The sequence below is a fragment of the Pristis pectinata genome, chromosome 6 (genome assembly GCF_009764475.1).
Source record: "Pristis pectinata isolate sPriPec2 chromosome 6, sPriPec2.1.pri, whole genome shotgun sequence".
Taxonomy (NCBI): domain Eukaryota; kingdom Metazoa; phylum Chordata; class Chondrichthyes; order Rhinopristiformes; family Pristidae; genus Pristis; species Pristis pectinata.
Window position 1 is genome coordinate 87,032,271 of NC_067410.1, and position 21,635 is coordinate 87,053,905.

The 21,635-nt window shown below is 41.4% G+C and overlaps 1 protein-coding gene across 2 annotated transcripts in view; it reads right to left on the bottom strand.

Annotated features, from left to right (window-relative positions):
* Positions 1-293: 293 nt before the first annotated feature.
* Positions 294-21,635, bottom strand: part of LOC127571985 (major facilitator superfamily domain-containing protein 8-like) — a 56,651-nt gene continuing 35,309 nt past the window's right edge. Inside the window, exons 11-13 of one of the 2 annotated variants that reach the window (XM_052018778.1) lie at positions 7,709-7,839; positions 6,941-7,066; positions 294-817 (exon numbers count right to left, since the gene is read on the bottom strand). In XM_052018778.1, the coding sequence (XP_051874738.1) occupies positions 6,977-7,066; positions 7,709-7,839 (221 nt within the window). In that variant the 3' untranslated portion in view covers positions 294-817; positions 6,941-6,976. Of the gene's footprint in view, positions 818-6,940; positions 7,067-7,708; positions 7,840-21,635 lie in introns of those variants that run through there. The other variant, XR_007956543.1, reaches the window with a different exon arrangement.

Consider the following 21,635-nt stretch of genomic DNA (forward strand, 5'->3'; position numbering starts at 1 on the left):
AAGCAGTCAAGTCCATTACTGGTCTGCAACAGTCCCAAGCCATTTTAACACTCCTTTCCCTGCAACACCTGAACCACCATGGTAAAGAAGGCTAAGGGCTGACTGCTGGAAAATGAGATTAGTGTAGAAAGGCATCTGATGGTCAGCATGGACAAGGAGGTCTATTTCCACGCTTTGACTCTGTATAATGGCACTTGTTACCTGCGTCCATTTTCCAGGCTGGCTTCATTAAGGCAAGAGCAGTTAACATTTATGATGCTCAGTGTTTAAAGTTGGCATTAGGCAGATAAATTTGTTAGTTTTCTCAAAGAGAACTGAAATCAGAATAAAATTAGTTATTTATTTTAGGATTTTTTTTAAAACACAGCCATGCCAGACTTCAATACAAAACATACTTCATTAAATACATTTATGAAAGGTATATGGTTTCACATTGACAAGTCTATCCTCATTTATTTTTAGTTTTATAACATTATTGATGCATACTTACATATGAATACAGAAAATGTGGTTTTATCTTAAAAGCAATTAATTTAACAGCGATTTCAAAACAAATGTACTCAAAATCATGGCCTGTAATTTGAAATATAAGAAATATATACCCTTACAAGACCTGAAGTGAACAGGATTACATTAATTTGCTCACATACTATATTGCCTTTCTACAATTTACCTGATCACTTTATGACAGCATCTTTTCATTTTTACAGTTACCAATATATACAAAAAGTTGATTGAACAAGTGCTCACATTAAGTATGGTAGCAGCTGCACATATTATGTGGTGCATGAAGATTCACAACAGCAACATCGGAGATCTGGAAAGGGTAAAAAAGAAACATATTGTGCAAAATAACATTTAACAAATTTCATTTAATAAAATCAATAATACACTGGAAATTAGAATATGACTAAGCAAAAACGAATCATCATGAGTTGGGAGTAAAATTAACATTGGTAATTTAATCAAGTGTTTCAGGTGATGAAGCAGGGTCAATGCTTGAATAGTTTATGATATCTGAATCCCTAGATACTGTTATTGCACTTATCACAACTCCAGTACTCTGTTTATACAGATTGTATTCTTCAGTAATATTTTTTGGCGGGGAGTGAAGATCTTACGTTGTTGCAGGTTGATAGAAGAATATCACCATACCATATTTAAGGTCACCAGTTTAAGGGTACTTAGAATTATTTCTTTCCTTTCGTATTGATTGGAAAAGAAAAACCTGTACAGTTTTATCATGATAGAACAGCAATAACTCTGCTTAAAGCAGCAAAATGGGACTACATAGAACCATTAAAAAAAATCAGAGTTAAGTGAAGAGACATTAAGCCAGATGACTAAAACCTGAATCAGAGGTAATTTTAAAGATATGTATTAGAGGAGGGAGGAGCAACAGAAGCATTGATGTTTATGGATAAATGGTAAAGGCATATTACCTAATTATGTCAGAGGTAAGCAATCCATGAAAAGTGGAACTCTTATGCTGAAAAGGATACGTGCTGGTTACATTCAAACTATATATGAACAGGTCTTTAATTCTCAAACAGGTCTTTAACAAAGCTTCATTTTCTACCAAAATACCTCATCTGTCATTCTCCCATATCAAATTACCTAATAAGCACACTCTACTCAATCTAGACCTGGAGACACTACAATATACAAGTGCATTCACAAATACTCTTGAATTCAGTGACAGTCTTTTTTTCTCCATTTCAATTACTTTTCCAATACCCTGATTCAGACAATTCCTCTCCTTCCCTTTCCCATATGCTTACCCATTTTTCCCAAACTTCTCATATTTCAACCCGATCCCTTTCTCCCTTCTAAACAGATTCAAGTTATTAATTTTACATTCATCCTCATATTGTTGCAGGCATCCCCTTGTGCACACCCCCCCCCCAGCCTAATCCCCAAATTCATGCTAACACCACTTCCAAAATCACCTCCCCCACCAACTCCCACATTCCCATCTATCTCAAAGGGACCAACATTTCCTGCCTGCTCAACTATTTAACTTAACATCACAGGAAGTTCTGGAAACACTCAGCAGGTCAGACAGTGGAAAGAGGAATAGCTAATGCTTCAGGTCCAAAACCCTACATCAGACCAGAAACATTAACTGCTTCTCTTTCCATAAATGCCGTCTGACCTGCTGAGTATTTTCAGCAATTTCATTTTTTTCAGATTTCTAACATCTGCAGATTTTTGGTTTTCATGTAATTTAACTACTAGACTAATACTTCGAACTGGGAGGGTTGTATTATGAGAAAGGATTACACAGGTTGTATCTGCTGAAGAGTAAGAGGGGACTTGATTGAATCATTCAAGATCTCAAGGAGTCCTTACAGGGTAAACATGGAAAGGATGTTTCCTCTTGTGGGTGGATCTAGAACTAGGGGTCAGCCAGATGAGGTGAATATTTTTTCTCCCAGAGGATTGTGAGTCTTTGGATCTTTCTTCCTCACAGCAGTGGTAAAAGGTTACTGCAGGTAGGTGTGAATGCAGAAGAAGTTATAAATCAGATCAGCCACAATGTTATTGAATTGCTGAGGAGACACAAGGGGCCAAGAGGCGTATTCCTGCTTCAAATGCATATGTTCACACTTTGTAAGCCCTGTCTTACAGTCTATCGCTACGCTTGGTAAGCAAGGGGTGAAAGGTTACTATAGGTAGACTGGAATGTGGAGTTAATGTTACAATCAGATAATCCATGATCTTATTAAATAGTAGAGCAGGCTCAAAGGATCAAGTGGCTTACTCCTGCTCCTGAATCATTCATATGCACTTCCTGCTTCGATAGGCAAGAACTGCAATCATTGAGAAATGCCATTCTTGCTGTTATTTGTCCCTCAACGATTTTGAAACTGCCCAGCAGGCCAACCATTCATTTGTATTAACAATGTTCAAAGATCAATAAAGCTAGATGGACCACCAGAAATGAGCACCGTGCAAAGCAAAGACATGCCCAGTGAAGTTCACTCTCAAAAGTCATCATACCTAACTTCTTGGGATTTATAATTAAATTGCAAGGGTTATTCCACAATCTCACCAAACAACAGCCTGATAGTCATGATCACTTTCAGCCATATCCCAAACACCTCTTTCATTGGACTTTTGTGACCAGTGGTGTTCCATAGGGATCAGTGCTGGGCCCTCTGTTGTTTGTCATATATATTAATGATTTAGATGAAAATGTAGGTGGTCTGATCCGCAAGTTTGCAAATGACCTGAAAATTGGTGGAGCTGTGGATAACAAGGAAGGTTGTCAAAGGATACAAATAGGATACAGGTCAGCTGGAAATTTGGGCAGAAAAATGGCATATAGAGTTTAATCTGGACAACTGTAAGGTGATGCAATTTTGGAGATCAAGTACAAAATTATACAGTATATGGCAGGACCCTTCGGAGCACTGATAGACAAAGGGATCTTGGGGTGCAAGTCCAAAGCTTCCTGAAAGTGGCAACACAAGTGTATAGGGTGGTAAACAAGGTGTATGGATTACTTGCCTTCGTTGGTCAGGGCAACGAGTCTAAAAGAAGGGAAGTCATGTTGCAGTTATATAAAACTTTGGTTAGACCACATTTGGAGTATTACGTGCAGTTCTGGTTACCACACTCTAGGAAGGATGGGGATGCTTTGGAGAGGGTATAGAAAAGGTTCACCAGAATTTTGCCTGGATTGGAGTCTACTAGCTATAAGGAGGTTGGCCACACTAGAGGGCATACTGTAGGTTCATGGTGAGAGTGAGAAAGTTTAAAGGAAATTTGCAAGGCAAGTAGTTTTGTTTACACAGAGAGTGGTAGGTGCTTAGAACATGCTGCCATGGGAGGTGGTTGAAGCATATAAGCTGGCAATGTTTAAAAGGCATTTAGACAGATATATATACAGGCAGTGACAAGAGGGATACACTCTATGTGCAGGCAAATGGCAGTTGTTCAGACTGGCATCAAGGTCAGTGCAGACATAGTGAGCCAAAGGGCCTGTCCACTGAGGCAGTTTTAGTAATGGCTAAATATGGCCCCTGCCATCCTGAGTACATTATTTACCTAATTTTAATGCCATTTCTAAGTGGTGATCAAGTACTGATCCCTGAGAAGGGGTGATATATCAACCGGAGATACCTTATCAATGTTTCACATAAGGCTAGTGATATGATTATGCATGACTTTATGTCCAATTCCGCAGGTAGACAAACTCGCCATATTAAAGAGAAGCAAACGAGTGGGCCTGGACATCTTTAACACTTACTCTAGAACCTGAGTCTCGCTAACCTCATGTGAAACATTGATAAGGTATCTCCAGTTAATATATCACCCCTACTCAGGGATCAGTAATTGACTACCACTTGGAAATAGCATCGATGTACAATAATGTACTCAGGGTGGCAGGGGCCATATTTAGCCATTACTAAGACTGCCTCAGTGACACTATTAACCATCCTATCAGAGCAAGTCCTAAAGGACACAGTTGCTAGTCTAATTATGCAGCAGGTACTGACGGAATTCACATGAGGTAGCAACATGAAAATCAACTGCAGATGCTGGAAATCTGCAATAAAAGCAGAAAATGAAGGAAACACTCAGCAGGTCAGGCAGCATTTGTGGAAAGAGAAACTGTCAATGTTTCAGGATGAGACCCTTCATCAGAAGGGTAAAAACATAGCTGACCTCTCTTTCACCAATCTACCTGTTGCAAATACATCTGTCCCTGATAGTATTCCTCAGTGAAGACAAATTCCATCTTCACGCTCGGTATGCCTTACTTAGCATTGTACAACAGTACTATTGAACTTAATGGAATGCATACAATCAAGATCTAGCATTTCAAAACCAAGCTGTATGGGCCATAAATAGCAGCAGAATCCCTCGACTTCCTTATCAGGATCCCAGTCAGTGAAGATTGGTAATAACATCTCCTCGCTGACAATCAATACAGGATGCGTGCTTAGCCCACTGCTCTACTGTCTATACACGCATGACTGTGATTAAGCACAGCTCAAACGCCATCTATAAATTTGTCAATGACATCACTGTTACTGGTAGAATCTCAGATGGCAATGAGGAGGCATACAGGAGTGAGATAGATCAGCTGGTTGAGTGGTGTCGCAACAACCACTTCGCACTCAATATCAGCAAGACCAAGGAATTGATTGTGGACTTCAGGAAGGGGAAGTCGGGAGAACACACACCAGTCTTCATTGAGGGGTCAGCAATGGAAAGAGTGAGCAGCTTTCAAGTTCCCGGCATCAACAACTTGGAGGATCTATCCTGGCCCAAAACATTGATGTAATCATGAAGAAGGCACTTCATTAGGAGTTTGAGAAGATTTGGTATGTTACCAAAGACTCTTGTAATTTTCTAGAGATGTACAGTGGAGATCATTCTGACTGGTTGCATCACAGCCTGGTATGGAGACTCCACTGCACAGGATTGCAAGAGGCTGCAGAGGGTTGTAGGCTCAGCCAGCTCTATCACGGGCATAACCCTCCCCACCATCAAGGACGTCTTCAAGAGGCAGTGGCTCAAGAAGGCAGCATCCATCACTAAGGACCCTCACCATCAGGGACATGCCCTCTTCTTGTTACTACCATGGGGGAGGAGTAACAGGACCCTGAAGACCCACATTTAATGATTCAAGAACAATTTCTTCCCCTCCACCACCAGACTTCTGAACAGTCCATGAACCCATAATCACGACCTTATTATTCCTTTTTTTGCACTATTTACTTATTTTTGTGATTTATAGTAATTTTATGTCTTTGCAATGTACTTCTGCCACACAACAACAAATTTTGTGTCATATGTCAGTGATAATAAATCTGATTCTGAATTTAATTCCCTCTCATTACCACTTAGCCTACAGATTCCTCACTCAATACCATTAAGTGAGGAAATCAAACTTAATTCAGTGAGCTTACAAGAGTATGCCTAGGGCAGCACCAGATGTATCTAAAATCATGATTATACTTATGCTAAACTGTAGTAGTGGCATGCTCTGTATAGAGCTAAGTGACTACATACCAGTAGATCACTTCAAGGTTCTACAGTCTGTCACATCCAGTTGTGAAGGATGGTGGTCAATTTCACAATAAACAGAAGTTTATTTTGAAGAAATGTTGATGAAATTCACCAGTGCCTTCAATGCATCTGCAAAGCCTTTGGTTTATTGAAGAAAGGTGTACATGAAGATCAAAACCTCAGAAAAGGCCCAATACTCATGGTCTACTGAGCAACTGTGATTCCTGCCCTCCTACATGCTTTTGTGACCTGGATTACCTGCAGCAGGCATCTCAAGGAAATGGAAAAAAAACACCAATATTATCTCTGCAAAATCCTCCTAATTCACTGCAAGGACAGGTTAGCCTCTCCCAGGTGAACATCCACAGTTTTGAAGTTGTGGTTACACTCAGTCAGCTGGATTTGACATGCCCAACACCAGACTCCTGAAACTTTCTATCCTGAGCTCTATTATGAGAAGAAATTACCAGGTTGACACACAGAAAATAGTGGAAGGAGCATGCTACCTGACAGACTACCTACCCACCAATCCTGTCAGGCACCTCCTGTTTCATTATGGAAGAGTCCCCGATTCCCACACTGGCTGCAGAACCAGAATGGCGGCAAGGGACTGTGTAAGAAGAATATGATAAAGAACATTCAGCAAGGTATTGAAAACTTCAAGACCATGCATTTGGAACACACAAAGGCCATGGGAAAGCAGTGGGCAGAGCCGACCACCTCACAAACTTCCCAGCCGCTGCACTATGGAAGAGTCTGCAGTCTGCACATTGGCCTCATTAGCCATCTCAGAACCTACAGAATTGGAGAGAAAACAATTCATGCTCGATTCCAAGGGACTGCGTAAAAAGAAACAGAAGTTGGAAGCTCCCCATCTCCATGCTCAAAGCTGACAAAGTGCAGTGTATAGTTTTACCTTGTGCTCTCCTGCTAGAATTCATAACTACTTTAATCAATCATCATCCATGTTTCTCCTGTTCACAGATGATGTCAGTGTTGGGGCAGGTTCAACCAAATAGCTGAATGATAATACCATCATCACCTAAAACAGAAAACAAAGTTAAACAAATTCAGTTAATTCATTTTCACATAAACATTATTACTATTTGCATAAAAATAATCAAACTTGGCTTATATCAAAATCAAAAAGGTTGGCATGATGCATGTGATTAGATTGCTCTATGTAGCCTCTAGCAAAATGACACAGGTCCTTTTTAAAATGATTAACTTGTCCATACTACGATGCAAATAGCAGGTTTGCACATGCCAGGATGGGCCTAAAATTCTAAATATCTAGAAACAATCTGAGCACAATGTAGGAATTCTAAATTAACTTTGATAATGTGAGTTGAAGGAAGAGTTAGAAAATGGTTAGCCAATGCTCCTACTCCCAACTGCAATTTTCTGAGTTTAGCTCAGAACCTCAGTCAAATTGCCAGCCAAAGCATGGCCTTCAAGGTTGCATGTACTCTTTACATATCATCAAGCACAAATCCTTGAAGTTATCTGGACTGGGCTGGATGGACTATCACCATTCATATAACTATAAAGGTTGAGAAAATCATCAATCTTCAGAATCTGCAATTTGCAAATGAATTTCCAAGTTATGTTACAAACCGCGTCATGCAAGAAGTCATAATGTAATCTGCATTTCTGTGAGGTACCTGGTTTTCATTTTACTTACAGTTAGAAGTGTCAGAAGACCCATCATGACTCCTAACATTATATAAAGATTGTTAATTAATCCTCCTGCCCACATAGGGCCCATTATTGTGGCAATTCCACCTATTGAACGGCGTAATCCTTGACTGAATCCTACAAAAGATAAAGGAAATATTTCAGAGCTAAGCACCGACACATAAAAATTAATCTACACTCTACTGTCAAGACTTGCATATACTTCATATTTCAATACTCTTCATAGAATGAAGCCATTTCGACCCATCAAGTTTATGCTGGATCATGAAGCAAACCCATTACCTGTAACCAATCCTCCCCACATTCCCATCAACTTGCCACAGACACCATCACTTATCTATCCCCAAGGGGCAATTTACAGTGGCCAATTAACCTATCAACTTGCACACTTTTAGGATGTGGGAGAAAACCAGATGAGCCTGGGGAAACCCATGCAGCTAAGCTCAGGCTTGAACCAGGTTCACTGCCACTGTGAGGCAGCAGCTCTACTGGCTACACCACTATGCTGCCCAGTTGATCACATAAAGCATTTATAATGTTAGAAACACCATTAAAATTATGAATTAAAACCTTTTTACTAAAATACACTGGATGTTGGACTAATTGCAGTACAATGACACTACTAGTTCCTATAATAGCCTAAATAGTGTTCTAATGAAGGTGTTGCAGGAACCTGAATTTAGATTGCCAAAGAGATGTGGGAAATATCCTTATCTATATCTGAGAGATAGGGCGAAGGTAGGGAAGTGGGGAAATCAGCAAAGGGTTATAATTCAGTGTCACATCTGTCAAAAACAGAAGCCAAAAAAATCTACAGCAACACCAATCTACTGTGTCTGAGAATGCCCCTAGACTTACATTCCCTACGAGAACTATCCCCTGAGAATCCCATATTTCAATAAAGTCACATCTCATTCTTCTGAACTCCAATGAGTACAAGCCCAATCTGCTGAATCTTTCCTAATAAACCATCTGTTCTTTCCAGAAACCTTATCAAATGCCATCTGGAAATGTAAAAACACTACTTTTACTGGCTTCCTTTTATCTATCTCCCTTGTTAAATCTTCAAAAATGCTAATAAGTTCAACAAACTTTTTTTTCATAAAACTATGTTGACTTTGCTTGATTGTATTGTGGGTTTTGAAATGTCCTGCTACTACCTCACAACAATGGATCCAAGCCTTTTCTCAATGACATATCTCATGCTAACTTGACTATTGTTTCCTGCTTTCTGTTTCTATCCTTTCTTAAATAAAGTTATTACATACAGGATTTTCCAATCCCCTGAGACCTTTACAGAATGTAGGGAATTTAGGAAAATTACATCAATGCATTAACTTTCTCAAACAGCAAATCATGTGGAATTGTCAAGTAAGAATAATAGAACTGTGTTTGGGTCTGTTGCCAATATTATATCCATGCTTTGTACAGATAAACTGCCATGATATCTCCTTGATCTCATGCAAACTAGGAAGTTTAATGACCTCACTAACATTGGCCAAAAGTCTCCTTCTGCCCCTTCTTTATGACCTCTTTAAATGCATGATACTCTTTCAATCATTACCCTCAGGAAGGTGACAAACAAGTCAGCTGAAAGTAATAGGTAAAATTAACAGCGAGATCTAGACTTGCAGCACTCTAAAGCAAATGCTGCCTCTTGGGTGTCCAGATCGCACTTTTGGAGTATCACCATCACTGGAGGCAATGACAACCACCTACAGAAGACTCTGGATTGCCGCAAGGGGTCTTCACCAATTCTATTACCACAAAAGCATTAGATATAATAGTGCTACATGTAATGAGAAGTGGCTACATGAACACCTCCATTTATTTGTCCTGACTACAAGTCTGCAGAATTGCCAATATTTCCAAAGTAAATGTTTTGACCATTGACCTTCTGGACTTGGTGGATGATTTGGAGAGAACTATTCAATGTGAATTCCAAGGTCCTCAGGGTAACTTTCCCCAGTGGCTCCATCATTTAACTATCACATTTCCTTTTCTAGTGAACAGTAGGTTTTCAAATCCAGTGCCCAAGTGGCCAGACTGAAGCCTAATTTCCTAAAAACGTTCATTGTCTTGTCTATCTAACACATCATGTGCCTGTTCATGAAGTTGTCAGGACACATGACAACTCTGTCCCTGCACCATTGTTAATGATTCAGAGTGAAGGTCCCATGAATTTTAGGACATTGAAGAAGAAATCACTGGGAATTATAAGAAAATTGGGAAAGTTTGTAATATGGTCAACTTAAGTCTCATACAAATTTGAAAGGGATTATCCCTGCAGAGACAAACCAAAGATCAAACATTACAAAGAAAAACAGGTTACTAATGAAACTGTGAAATCTGCGTGTAGCTATTATAATACGAATACTATAAATTGGTGAAAGGTTTTTGGATCAGTGGAATATCTTTGGGCTCTCACTCAAAGTCTTCCCCAGTGTACACTGTAACAGGCCTGAATAAATAAACTTGTTTGAGAAACTCGCCACTGCTGTACAAGAGATTTTCTTTATGTGCTGTCCCTATCTGAGCCCTAATTAAGATAGCAACTGGGCCCCATGAGAAAGCTAGATTCAGGGTACAGGTTTAACACAAATTCCTACAATAATTGGCACTGCGAGCAGGGTGCTGGTCAGGACAACCTAATCGGGTGAGTATGCTTAATTCTACCCACAGTAGATGGCATATTGTTGTTGGGCGACCGTATGTTGCAATATAAAAAGAATGAATTGGAGCACAAGGAAGGTGCAGTGATTTTACTTGGTAAGGTTGGTGTGAGAGGGAAGTAACAAGTCAAGTCACTGACGTGGTGAAATTAAACGTCAGGTCACTGATGCTGAAGAATTAGACGTCAGGTCACTGACACAGAGAAATTAGATGTCAGGTCACTGATGGGGAGGAATTAGATGCAGGGTAGGAACCTTAAGGTGGTATCAGTAGGACACACAATGTACTGATGATGGCTACTGATAGGAAAAGCGCTGACATTAAATGGAAACCCAAGGGATCCACAGTAAAACCAATAGTGGATTATAATAAAAAAAATTAAAAATATGATAGAGAGAGGATATGATCTGAAGGCACCCCTCACTGAGCAAAAGGCTTGGTGGAAGGGACAAAAAAAAGAGAAGTATGAAAAAGGAGTAATTATTCATGCAGCCATGGGGAACAACCAACAAGGAAAGATAAAAATAGCAGCAATAAAGTGTGCACAAGATGAGCAATGTAGAAACAATGCAAGAGAATGGTGGCGGCTGTGTTGCCCCCTGTACTGCTAGCGGACAGGGATGAAATTGACTGGGGAAGTTTAGAGCAGGAAAACTATACATAATGGATATAATTATGAGCCACTCCTACTCTATGACAAAGACATAAAGAAATCAGCCGCAGCTGCAGTGGCCCCGATTAGGATCGCAACAAGGACGATGGGGGGAAAAGTTATACATACGGACCATCGGGGACCTTTGACTGCTTCAGAGAAACAGATGATTATCAACGAACTGCCTGCTTTAAAGAGGAATGATAGTAATTGGGCATTTTAGAATAAGTTAGCAGAGTTAAAAGATGCTCACAGGATTACTAATGATGATAATCACTTGATAGTGAAGGTTAAAGTGCCATCCACAGTATGAACATCCCTGCCACCTAATTACCGAGATAGAACACGGGTCATGCAAACAGGATCCAAGTTTCATAATTTCAAAAGAGCTGTAAAAAATGAACTCGGGAGTGGCACACCAAATTGGACAAGGGTAACCTTGGTAAAACAAGAACCAAGGGAAAGAGTTGAAGACCATATGGGACGAAAGTTTGTGGCTTATAGCGAACAATCAGGACAGGCAAACACCCATAGCAATGATTATATGTTCTTGAATTTACTTCAGGATGGAATGGGTACTCACATAAAGAGAATATTAGATACGGGGCTCCCAGCGGGGAACAATGACTTGGGACATGAAAACTGAGGCAAATCAGGGCACCAAGACTAAAATCAGCCGGATAGAAGATTAGGACAACTTAGAATGTTATGTGTGGGAAGACAGGGCATGTGAGGAAAGGAAGGATAAGACCCTAGAACTGCTACGATGCAGCAATTGTCGGAAGATGGGACAATTTAAAAGGGATTGCTTGACTGAGGACGAAAAGGACAGGGACCACAATGGGACCTGGTAGGTCTCTCAGCATGGCCTCAGTAAGTCCTGAAATGTTAGAAACACCAGAGGGAGGGAGTCATCAGAGTGAGCAACTTCCTCAATGTTTAAATGCTAATGGGAATTGGAGGCTGGTAGAGCTTTGGTTGATGTGGGGATGTTTAGATGCATGTCTTCGCGTGATCAATGTCTTCCAGTATTCTGTTGTATCAGAGCCTCAATGGCTTGAATGATTTCCTTGAGGCATGTGTGACGTTTGTGTTTTACTCTCTGTTTGAATTTCTGAGTGAAAATTATGTTTTGCTTGAAGTGTGTTAATGGTTTGTGAGTTTTAAAATGTTTCATGAGGTGCGGCAACTTGTGAGTTAAAAGCTGTTACCTGTTTGTTTCATCTGTGTTATAAATATAAATATATATCCTATTAATCTTATGCTCCAGAGGAATAGGATGTGACGAACTAAAAGATTTCACTAATCTATACAGTAGATTTGCAGGACCTCTTTAAGAAGTTGCGTGGGAGGCCCCACCCATCCATCATTTCTTTCCCTTTATTCTTTGGGTTATGTTAGAAATCTTCATTGTGGAAATTAACTCTTTATTCTAAGCTTTTCAGTTATTTTTGGAAGTTCTAAAGTAAGAGAAGTGCAAGCATGGATTTCTGTTTTGTCTTACCTGTGTTTTTAGTTTGTATTCTTTTATTTGTTTCCTTTGAAATTGATTTGGGAGAGCAAAAAAAAAAGTCTGGGTTCTACATTGGCCATGTAAAATCCAGTTTAAGGTGTTTAAAATGTGAGTGTCTCTATTCCGGATATGAGATTCCCACATCCTAGAGAGAAAATTGGCACTTTGGGATAATTGTCAATTAGTGTATACTTAAATGGGGAGTATGAAATTGGTATTTTGGGAAATAGACTGGACAATTGGGAATCTTAAACATTGTTTTTCTTAATAATAATATTTTCCAGAAGGTTAAAAGATGTTGCTCGAGACTTTTGACTTACTGATTTTGAGTTCTTTGGGAAAGCTTGTTTTGATGTCATCACAGTGTCTCTCTTTTAAAATACAAATGAGCAGTCAGGATTCCTGTTTGGTAAAATGCAGATGAGAATCCATGGACTGCTTTGCCAACTGACTGTGCTGGATCCTGCTTTGCAAAGAGCGGGTGTTGGAAGAATTGTTTTCTTTGCTCTGAAGATAATAAAAAGAGGAAAGTAAAATGGGAACCTCAAGAGTGCTGTCAGTAGACAGCAAATGATTGCAAGGGTAAATATTAATGTGAGCTGTGCATCGGCTATGGCAAAAGTGGAGACAATATTCTCCATTTAAGTAAATGAGAAGGGGTAGGAGAGATTTAATGGACACTGTATTAGGAGGTGTTGGAACAGGACTGGGTGCAGTTAACTCCTTGAATACTGAAACAATGGGAATGTAACTAGAGTATTCGATAATGGAAAACAGTGTGCATGTGTATTATTTCTGGAAGTTGTTTATTGAAAGGATGAAAACTTTTACCAAACTGCCAGTGGAGAAGTGTCAATAGTTTCCATGATTCGCACCATGAACTCAGTCTATTAGCTTACCCAATATCATGAACAAAGTGGGAACTTTATCTTTTACTCATTAAATTTAAGTGTCTTAGGGGGGTAAAGTAGAATTTTTTTTAAAAATTTTAATTTTTTAATATTTTATTTACAGAGTGGCAACAGGCCCTTCTGGCCCAACGAGTCCACGCCGCCCATGTTAACCTACCCGTATGTCTTTGGAATGTGGGAGGAAACTGGAGAACCCGGAGGAAACCCACGCAGACACGGGAGAACGTACAAACTCCTTACAGACAGCGACGGGAATCGAACCCCGATCGCTGGTGCTTTAATAGTGTCGCGCTCAGAAAAGATCACCTGAGGTAACTAAAGAATTGAGTGACATTGCCAAAGATCTGTAAGGAAAGAAGGTTTAAATGGTTTATGATTGGGAGAATTATACCAAATGGCCAAGGTAGAGACAGACCTTATTGTCCACTATTGCTGAGATATTTTCATGGGTTGATCCCCTAAGACCAATATATATTTCTGAGCTTAGTTATTCATCCGGTAATTGTATTGTTTGTTTTAATGTTAGTATTGTTTAATATGGTATTGTTAAAACCCTCGTTACTGAGAGAAGTGCAGTATATTGCCTAATCAAGGAATGGTCATTGTAACAACTATGTGAGAGATGAAATGTGGTGTCAGAAGTGCTGAACTGAACAAAAGGGCAGAGAGCTAAAATAATTACATGTTTATTGACCAAATGTATAGTATGACTGGACTTGTTAGGCAGTGGCCAGACAGATTCAATATTGCTTAAAGGAATGAGCTAGGGCTTTTCTCTTTGAAGAGAAGCAGGATGAGAAGTGATTTGATAGAGGTCTACAAGATGATAAGAGGCATAGATCAAGTGGACAGTCAGAGACTTTTTCCCAGGGAAAAAATGGCTAACATGAGGGGGCATAATTTTATGGTGACTAGAGGAAGATATAAGGGGGATGTCAGAGGTAAGTCTTTTACACAGAGAGCGGTGGGTGTGTGGAACGCACTGCCAGCAGAGGTTGTGGAGGCAGATAGGGACATTTAAGAGACTCTTAGATAGCCACATGAATAATAGAGAGATGGAGGGCTACGTGGGAAGGAAGGTATAGATAGATATTAGAGCAGGATAACATGTCGGCACAACATCGTGGGCCGAAGGGCCTGTACTGTGCTGTAATGTTCTATGAATAAACAAAAATGCTTTTGAAATGCAAATTGTAATGAAATGCAAATTGTAATGGCTTCCTTGGGCATGGCCAAGAGCCAGCAGGGAGGAAATCAAGAAGAAATCTCCAATTATAAGAAAATTGGGAAAGTCCGTAATATGGTCAACTTGTGTCATACAAATTAGAAAAGGATGTTGGGAAAATAGGCCAATAGCGGAGGTGGCTTAAAGGTCACTTAGGAGAAATGGGGTACTACTTGGATCATGGAACTGGTTATATTACAAGGCATAGCTAACTGGAGCAGAGATAAACAATTGGAGGTCGGATTATAGCTTAAGTGCAGGAGAACTGATCTTGAGATAAACAAAGTCATGACAGAAGGACAAGACCCAATTTGAGCACCCAATTGCAGAGAATGAGGGAAATGACTGGTAAAGGAAGGGAAAGTCCCATTTGTCTGGCAGTTAGAGGCAACCCCTGCAGAGATAAAACCAAAGATTAAATACTGCAAAGAAAAATGGGTTACTGATGAAATTGTGAAATCCACATGTAGCTATTGTAATGTAAATACTATAAATTGGTGGAAGTTTTTTTGGATCAGTCAAGTATCTTTCAGCTTTCACTCGAAGTGCTCCCCAGTGTACACTAACAAGGTTGAACAAACCGACTTGTTTGAGAAACTCGCCACTGCTGTACGAGAGATTTTCTTCGTGTGCTGTCCCGATCTGAGCCCTAATTAAAATGATGACTGGGCCCCACGTGAAAGCCAGATTCGGAGTACAAGTTCAACACACAAATTCCTTCAATGGTCATCCAATCACCACCAGAACTTACAACCACAGGTATTATCTTCAGGCAGCACCATGATTATCTTAATCACAGTCAAGGCAGGTGAACTGTAGACTGTGTTCCTTATTATTTTATTCTTTATAGTGTTATGGACTCAGTAAATGTCCCTTTAAGATAGAGTTAGTAGTGTGCGTGTGTGTGTGCATGTGTGTGTATGGCGTGCTTACATCAACATAAGATAAAGGAGGTAATGACGTTGTTGAAGAAGTCAGTCAGAGAAAAGGGAGAGAGACACCAGCCTGCTAGTTTTCTCTATCGATGGATGAGAAACAATAACTGTGTCTGTTACTACAATCCACATATGGAAAACGGGAGTAATCCGGTGGAGTTCACTTTGTTGCTGACCTATAGAGGGAAACAGGTATTTGTGTGGACGACCACGATTCGGATGCTTTTCGGGATGAGGAAGTCACTACCAAGTAAACACTGAGGTGTCGTTTGGGTTCCATCATGGAACATTTGGATTTCGTAATTACTCTCTCTATGTTCTCTACATCTATGTTTTATCTTCATGTTTCACCTTATGGCTTGCTGAACTGAACTTTGAAAACTATTCCTGAACTTGGTGTTTGGGAATTTGTCACAGACACATGACGATTTTAGTATAGTGGTACGGGGAATAGACAGGTGCTTCTGTGGCTGCAAACAAGACTCCCAGTTGGTGTGTTTTCTCCTGGGTGCAAGGGTCAGGGATGTCTCAGAGTGGCTGGAGGGCATTCTGGAAGGGGAGAGTGAACAGCCAGTCGTCGTGGTGCATGTAGGTACCAGCAATATAGGAAAAAAACATGATGAGGTCCTACATGCTGAATTTAGGGAGCTAGTAGATAGATTAAAAAGTAGGACCTCAAAGATAATAATCTCAGGATTACTACCTCTGCCACGTGCTAGTCAGAGTAGGAACAGCAACATATGTGACTATGTGGCTTGAGCAGTGGTGCAGGAGGGAGGGTTTTAGATTCCTGGGGCATTGGAACTGGTTCTGGGGGAGGTGGGACCAGTACAAACTGGACGGTCCACACTTGGGCAGGACTAGGATCAATGTCCTGGTGGGATTGTTTGCTGGTGCTGTTGGGGAGGGTTTAAATTAATATGGCAGGGGGATGGGAATCCATGCAGAAAGACAGGGAAGCAAGACAGAGACTAGAGCAAAAGTTAGAAAAGAGTGTGGAGTACAGAAAAGTCAAACTCAAAGGACACAATGGTTACTAGATTCTAAAAGGATAATGTGTATAAGGGCAGTTTGACCGAATGCCCATAGTATTCGAAACAGTCAATGAACTTGTGGAACAAATCACTACAAAGGGGTATGATTTAGAGGCCATTACAGAAACGTGGTTGCAGGGTGGAGATGAGTGGGAATTAAATATCCAAAGGTATGAGGTAATACAGAAGGATAGGCAGGAAGGTAAGGGAGGTGGGGTAGTGCTCTTAATTAAGAATGAGATCAGGGTGATAGTGAGAGACAATATAAGATCTAAGAGGCAGAATATTGAGTCCATCTGTGTAGAGATTAGGAAAAGTAAAGGGAAAAAGTCACTGGTGGGAGTTGTCTAAAGGCCACTGAATAATAACATTACAGTGGCACAGGCAATAAAGCAAGAAATATTTGATGCATTCAAGAATGGAATGGCAGTTGTCATGGGGGACTTTACCTTCCACAAAGATTGGGCAAATCAAGTTGGTCAAGGCAGTCTTGATGAAAAACACCATGATGCTGGAGGAACTCAGCAGGCCGGGCAGCATCCGTGGAGAAAAGCAGGTGGTCAACTTTTCGGATCGGGACCCTTCTTCAGGACTGAAGATGGGAAAAGGGGAAGCCCAAGATATAGGAAGGAGAAGCAGTGCAGTGATAGTTGGACAAAAGAGGAGAGGCGGGGTGGGCACCAGGTGGTGATAGGTAGATGCAGGTAAGAGATAGTGATAGGCAGGTGCGGGGGAGGAAGGGAGAGCAGATCCACCGGGGGATGGGTAAAAAGAGAGGGGGGATAAAGGGCTAGGAAAAGGAAGAAGAGAAGAAGCATGGTGGGGGGGGGGGTGGGGGGTTTGGGGAAGGGGATTACCTAAAGTGGGAGAATTCAATATTCATGCCGTTAGGCTGCAAGGTTCCAAGATGGAAAATGAGCTGCTGTTCCTCCAGTTTGCGCTTGGAATTCTTGGCAGTGGAGGAGGCAGAGGACTGATATAGGCCAGTTGGCTTAACATCTATAGTCGGGAAAATGCCAAGTTATCATTAAGGAAGAAATAGCGAGACATCTGGATAGAAGTGGTTCCATCAGACAGACACAGCATGAATTCAGGAAGGGCAGGCCCTGTTTGGCAAACTTACTGGAGTTCATTGAGGATATAATGAGCGCAGTGAACAGAGGGGAACAGGTGGATATTGTATACTTGGATTTTCAGAAGTCGTTTGACAAGGTGCTGCATAAAAGACTTATCCATAGATAAGGATGCATGGAGTTGGGGGTAATGTATTAGCATGGACAGAGGATTGGTTAACCAATCAAAGGCAGAGTTGGGATAAATAAGTGTTTCTCTGGTTGGCAATCAGTGGTGAGTGGGGTACCGCTGGGGTCGGTGCTGGGTCCACAACTGTTCATGATATACATTAATGATTTGGAAGAGGGGACTGAGTGTAGCGTATCTATGTTTGCTGATGACAATCAATTGAGTGGAAAAGCAAATTGTGCAGAGGATATGGAGAGTCTGCAGAGAGATATAGATAGGTTAAGTGAGTGGGCAAGGGTCTGGTAGATGGAGTACAGTGTTGGTAAATGCGAGGTTTTCCACTTTGGAAAGAAAAATAGAAGACCAGATTATTATTTAAATGGTGAAAGATTTCAGCATGCTGTTGTGCAGAGGGAGTTGGGAGTGCTTGTGCATGAATTGCAAAAGGTGCAACAGGTTATCAAGAAGGCAAATGGAATGTTGGCCTTCATTGCTCGATGGATTGAATTTAAGAGCGGTGTGGTTATGCTGCAACTGTACAGGGTACTGGTGAGGCTGCACCTGGAGTACTGCATACAATTCTGGTCTCCTTACTTGAGGAAAGATATACTAGCTTTAGGGGTGGTGCAGAGGAGGTTCACCAGATTGATTCCAGAGATGAGGGGGTTAGCCTATGAGGAGAGATTGAGTCACCTGGCACTATACTTGCTGGAATTCAGAAGTACGAGAGGGGATCTTACAGAAACATATAAAATTATGAAAGGGATAAGATAGAGGCAGGAAAGTTGTCCTAATTTCGTGTCATCCGCAAATTTACTGATCAAGCCTTGTGCATTTGCATCCACATCATTTATATAAATAATGAATAACAAGGGTCCCAACACCGACCCCTGCGCACTCCACTAGTCACCGGCCTCCATTTTGAGAAACGTCCTTCAACCACCACCCTCTGCTTCCTACCTCCAAGCCAATTTTGAATCCACCTAACCAGCTCTTCCTAGATTCCATGGGACCTAACTTTTCAGACCAGCTTACCTTGCGGGACCTTGTCAAAGGCCTTTCTAAAGTCCAAATAGACAACATCCACTGCCCTACCCTCATTTACCTTTTTGGTTACTCCAAAAGGTTCGTCAAGCATGACTTTGCAACACAAAGCCATGCTGACTCCTCTTAATCAGATGCTGTCTATCCAAATGCTGGTAGATCTTGTCCCTCAGAATTTCCTCCAGCAACTTCCCCACGACTGAAATTAGGCTGACTGGCCTGTAGTTCCCTGGCTTTTACTTGCTACCCTTATTAAACAATAGAACAACACCTTCCAGTCTTCTGGAACTTCACAGTGGTTAACGATGAAGCAAAAATTTCCGAAAGGGCCTCCACAATTTCCTCTCCAGTCTCCCACAAAGTCTAATGATGCACTTGGTCAGGCCCAGGGGATTTATCCACCTCATTGCACTGTAATGCTGCAAATACCTCCTCCCTGGTAATATGATTGTCCTCCAAAATATCTCCACTTCTTTCCCTTATCTCTTGAGCAACTATGATTTTCTCCTCGGTAAACACAAAGAGAAATATTCATTAAAAATCCTACCCATCTCCTGTGGCTCAAGACGTAGGTGGCCCTGCTGATCTCTAAGGGGACCTACTCTCTCCCTTGCCACCCTTTCACTCTAGCTGTAGAACCTCTTGGTATTTTTTTTAACCTTACCTGCCAGATCCATCTCATACCTTCTCTTTACCCTCCTGATTTCCCTCTTAAGAGTATTCTTAATCATTTTATAAGAAGGGATTCACTGGTCCCCGACCTCCTTTTTCTTGACCAGATCCTCAATATCTCTCATCAGCCAAGGTTCCCTAAGCTTGCCAGGTTTACCCCTCACCCTAACAGGAACATGCTGTTCCTGGACTCATGATATCACACTCTTAAGCCTCCCACTTGCTATTCATTCTTTCCTCTTCAAACAGGCTCACCCAATCAACCTCTGCTAGATCCTGTCTAATTCCCTCCAAATCAGCCCTGCTCCTGTGGACTTGTCCTATCCTTTTCCATCCTATCTTTAATAGAATTATGGTAACTCAAGCCAAAGTCCTCCCTGACTGCCACTTTAATTACTTGCCCAGCCTCATTCCCTAAGAGAAGGTCCAGTATTGCACCCTCCCGAGTAGGGTCCTCTATATATTGACTCAGGAAACTTTCCTGGACACATTTCAAAAATTCAGCCACATCCAAGCCCTTGCCCAGAGTGTTAATACTGGGGAAATTAAAATCTCCCATTAATACAACCCTATTATTCTTACAACTATCAGCAATTTCTCCACACACCTGCTCCTCAAGTTCTCACCGACTATTGGTGGGGGGGGGGGGGGGGGGGGGGGGTGGGGGGGTGGTCTATAATACAGCCTGACTTGATTGATCCTCCCCTTCTTATTTCTAAGTTCTACACATATGACCTCACTGAATAATCCCCCAAGAACGCCATCTCTAAGTACTGCTGTTATGTCCTCCCTTATCAAAAAGGCAACACCCCCTCCTCACTTACCTGCCCCTCTGTCACACCAGTAGCATCTGTATCCTGGAATATTGAGCTGCCAGTCCTGCCCTTCTCTCAGCCATATTTCTGTTATAGCTATCGTATCTCAGTCCTCAGAGCCAATCCACGCTCTGAGTTCGTCTGCCTTACCTGTTAAACCTCATGCATTGAAATAATTGCAGTTTAACTGGGTATTCCCTTCCCTGCCTTTACTGTCCCCCTGGCTATCCTGATTACTAAACTTGCTCTCACTGGCTACTGCTTTATCCCATGACTTGCTCGTGCTCAGAGTCCCATCCCCCTGCCAATCTAGTTTAAACCATTTTGTGTAGCATTAGCAAATTTCCCTGCAAGGATACTGGTCTCTTTCTGGTTCAAGTGCAACCTCTTCCTCTTGTACAGGTCACCCCCTACCCCAGAAGAGATCCCAATGGTCCAAGAACCTGAATCCCTGCCCCCTGCACCAGCTCCTCAGGCACGAATTCATCTGGTCTATCCTATTTCTGACCTTGCTAACACACGGCACTGGGAGTAATCCAGAAATCATTACCCTCAAAGTCCTGCATCTTAACCTCTTACCTAACTCCCTATACTCATTCTGCAGAATTCCCTTGTTCTACCCATGTCATTTATCCGAACATGTACAATGACCTCTGGCTGTTTGCCCTCCCACAAAGATATTGTTGAGGAGGATGTTGGTGAGAAACCCAGAGATGCAGAAAGAGGTCAACTGTTTTTAACTCAGATGCTGCTTTATCATGGAACTACAGTGGCTCAAATTACTCATATTCTGTTGTTTATATATCACACCAGTCTTGCTCTACCCAATCCAGCAATCATTCCTTATACGATCTCAATTAGGAGGTACATCTGGCCTTCCTCTTCCTCATATCCTCCCTTGGAAATCTACCAATGATATTACGCATTCGTCTATACTGTATCTCACTGGCAGTTAGCTAGTGGGTCTGCAGAAGAGCACTGGCCAGCTGCACCATGTGCATCAGCGTGTTCTGGATTTTTAAAACTGTGCACTGCAGCACAGAGGGATGGGTCACGCTGGAAGTTAAAAGCAAGCACACCTGACCTCTTGTTATGTTCCAGTCTCACCACTAAGTCTGGGGCATTCTGCAATGTGCTGAGCTGAGAGGTTGGAGATTGATTATACTTGGTATCTGGCCACTCGCCTTTATACCAGCC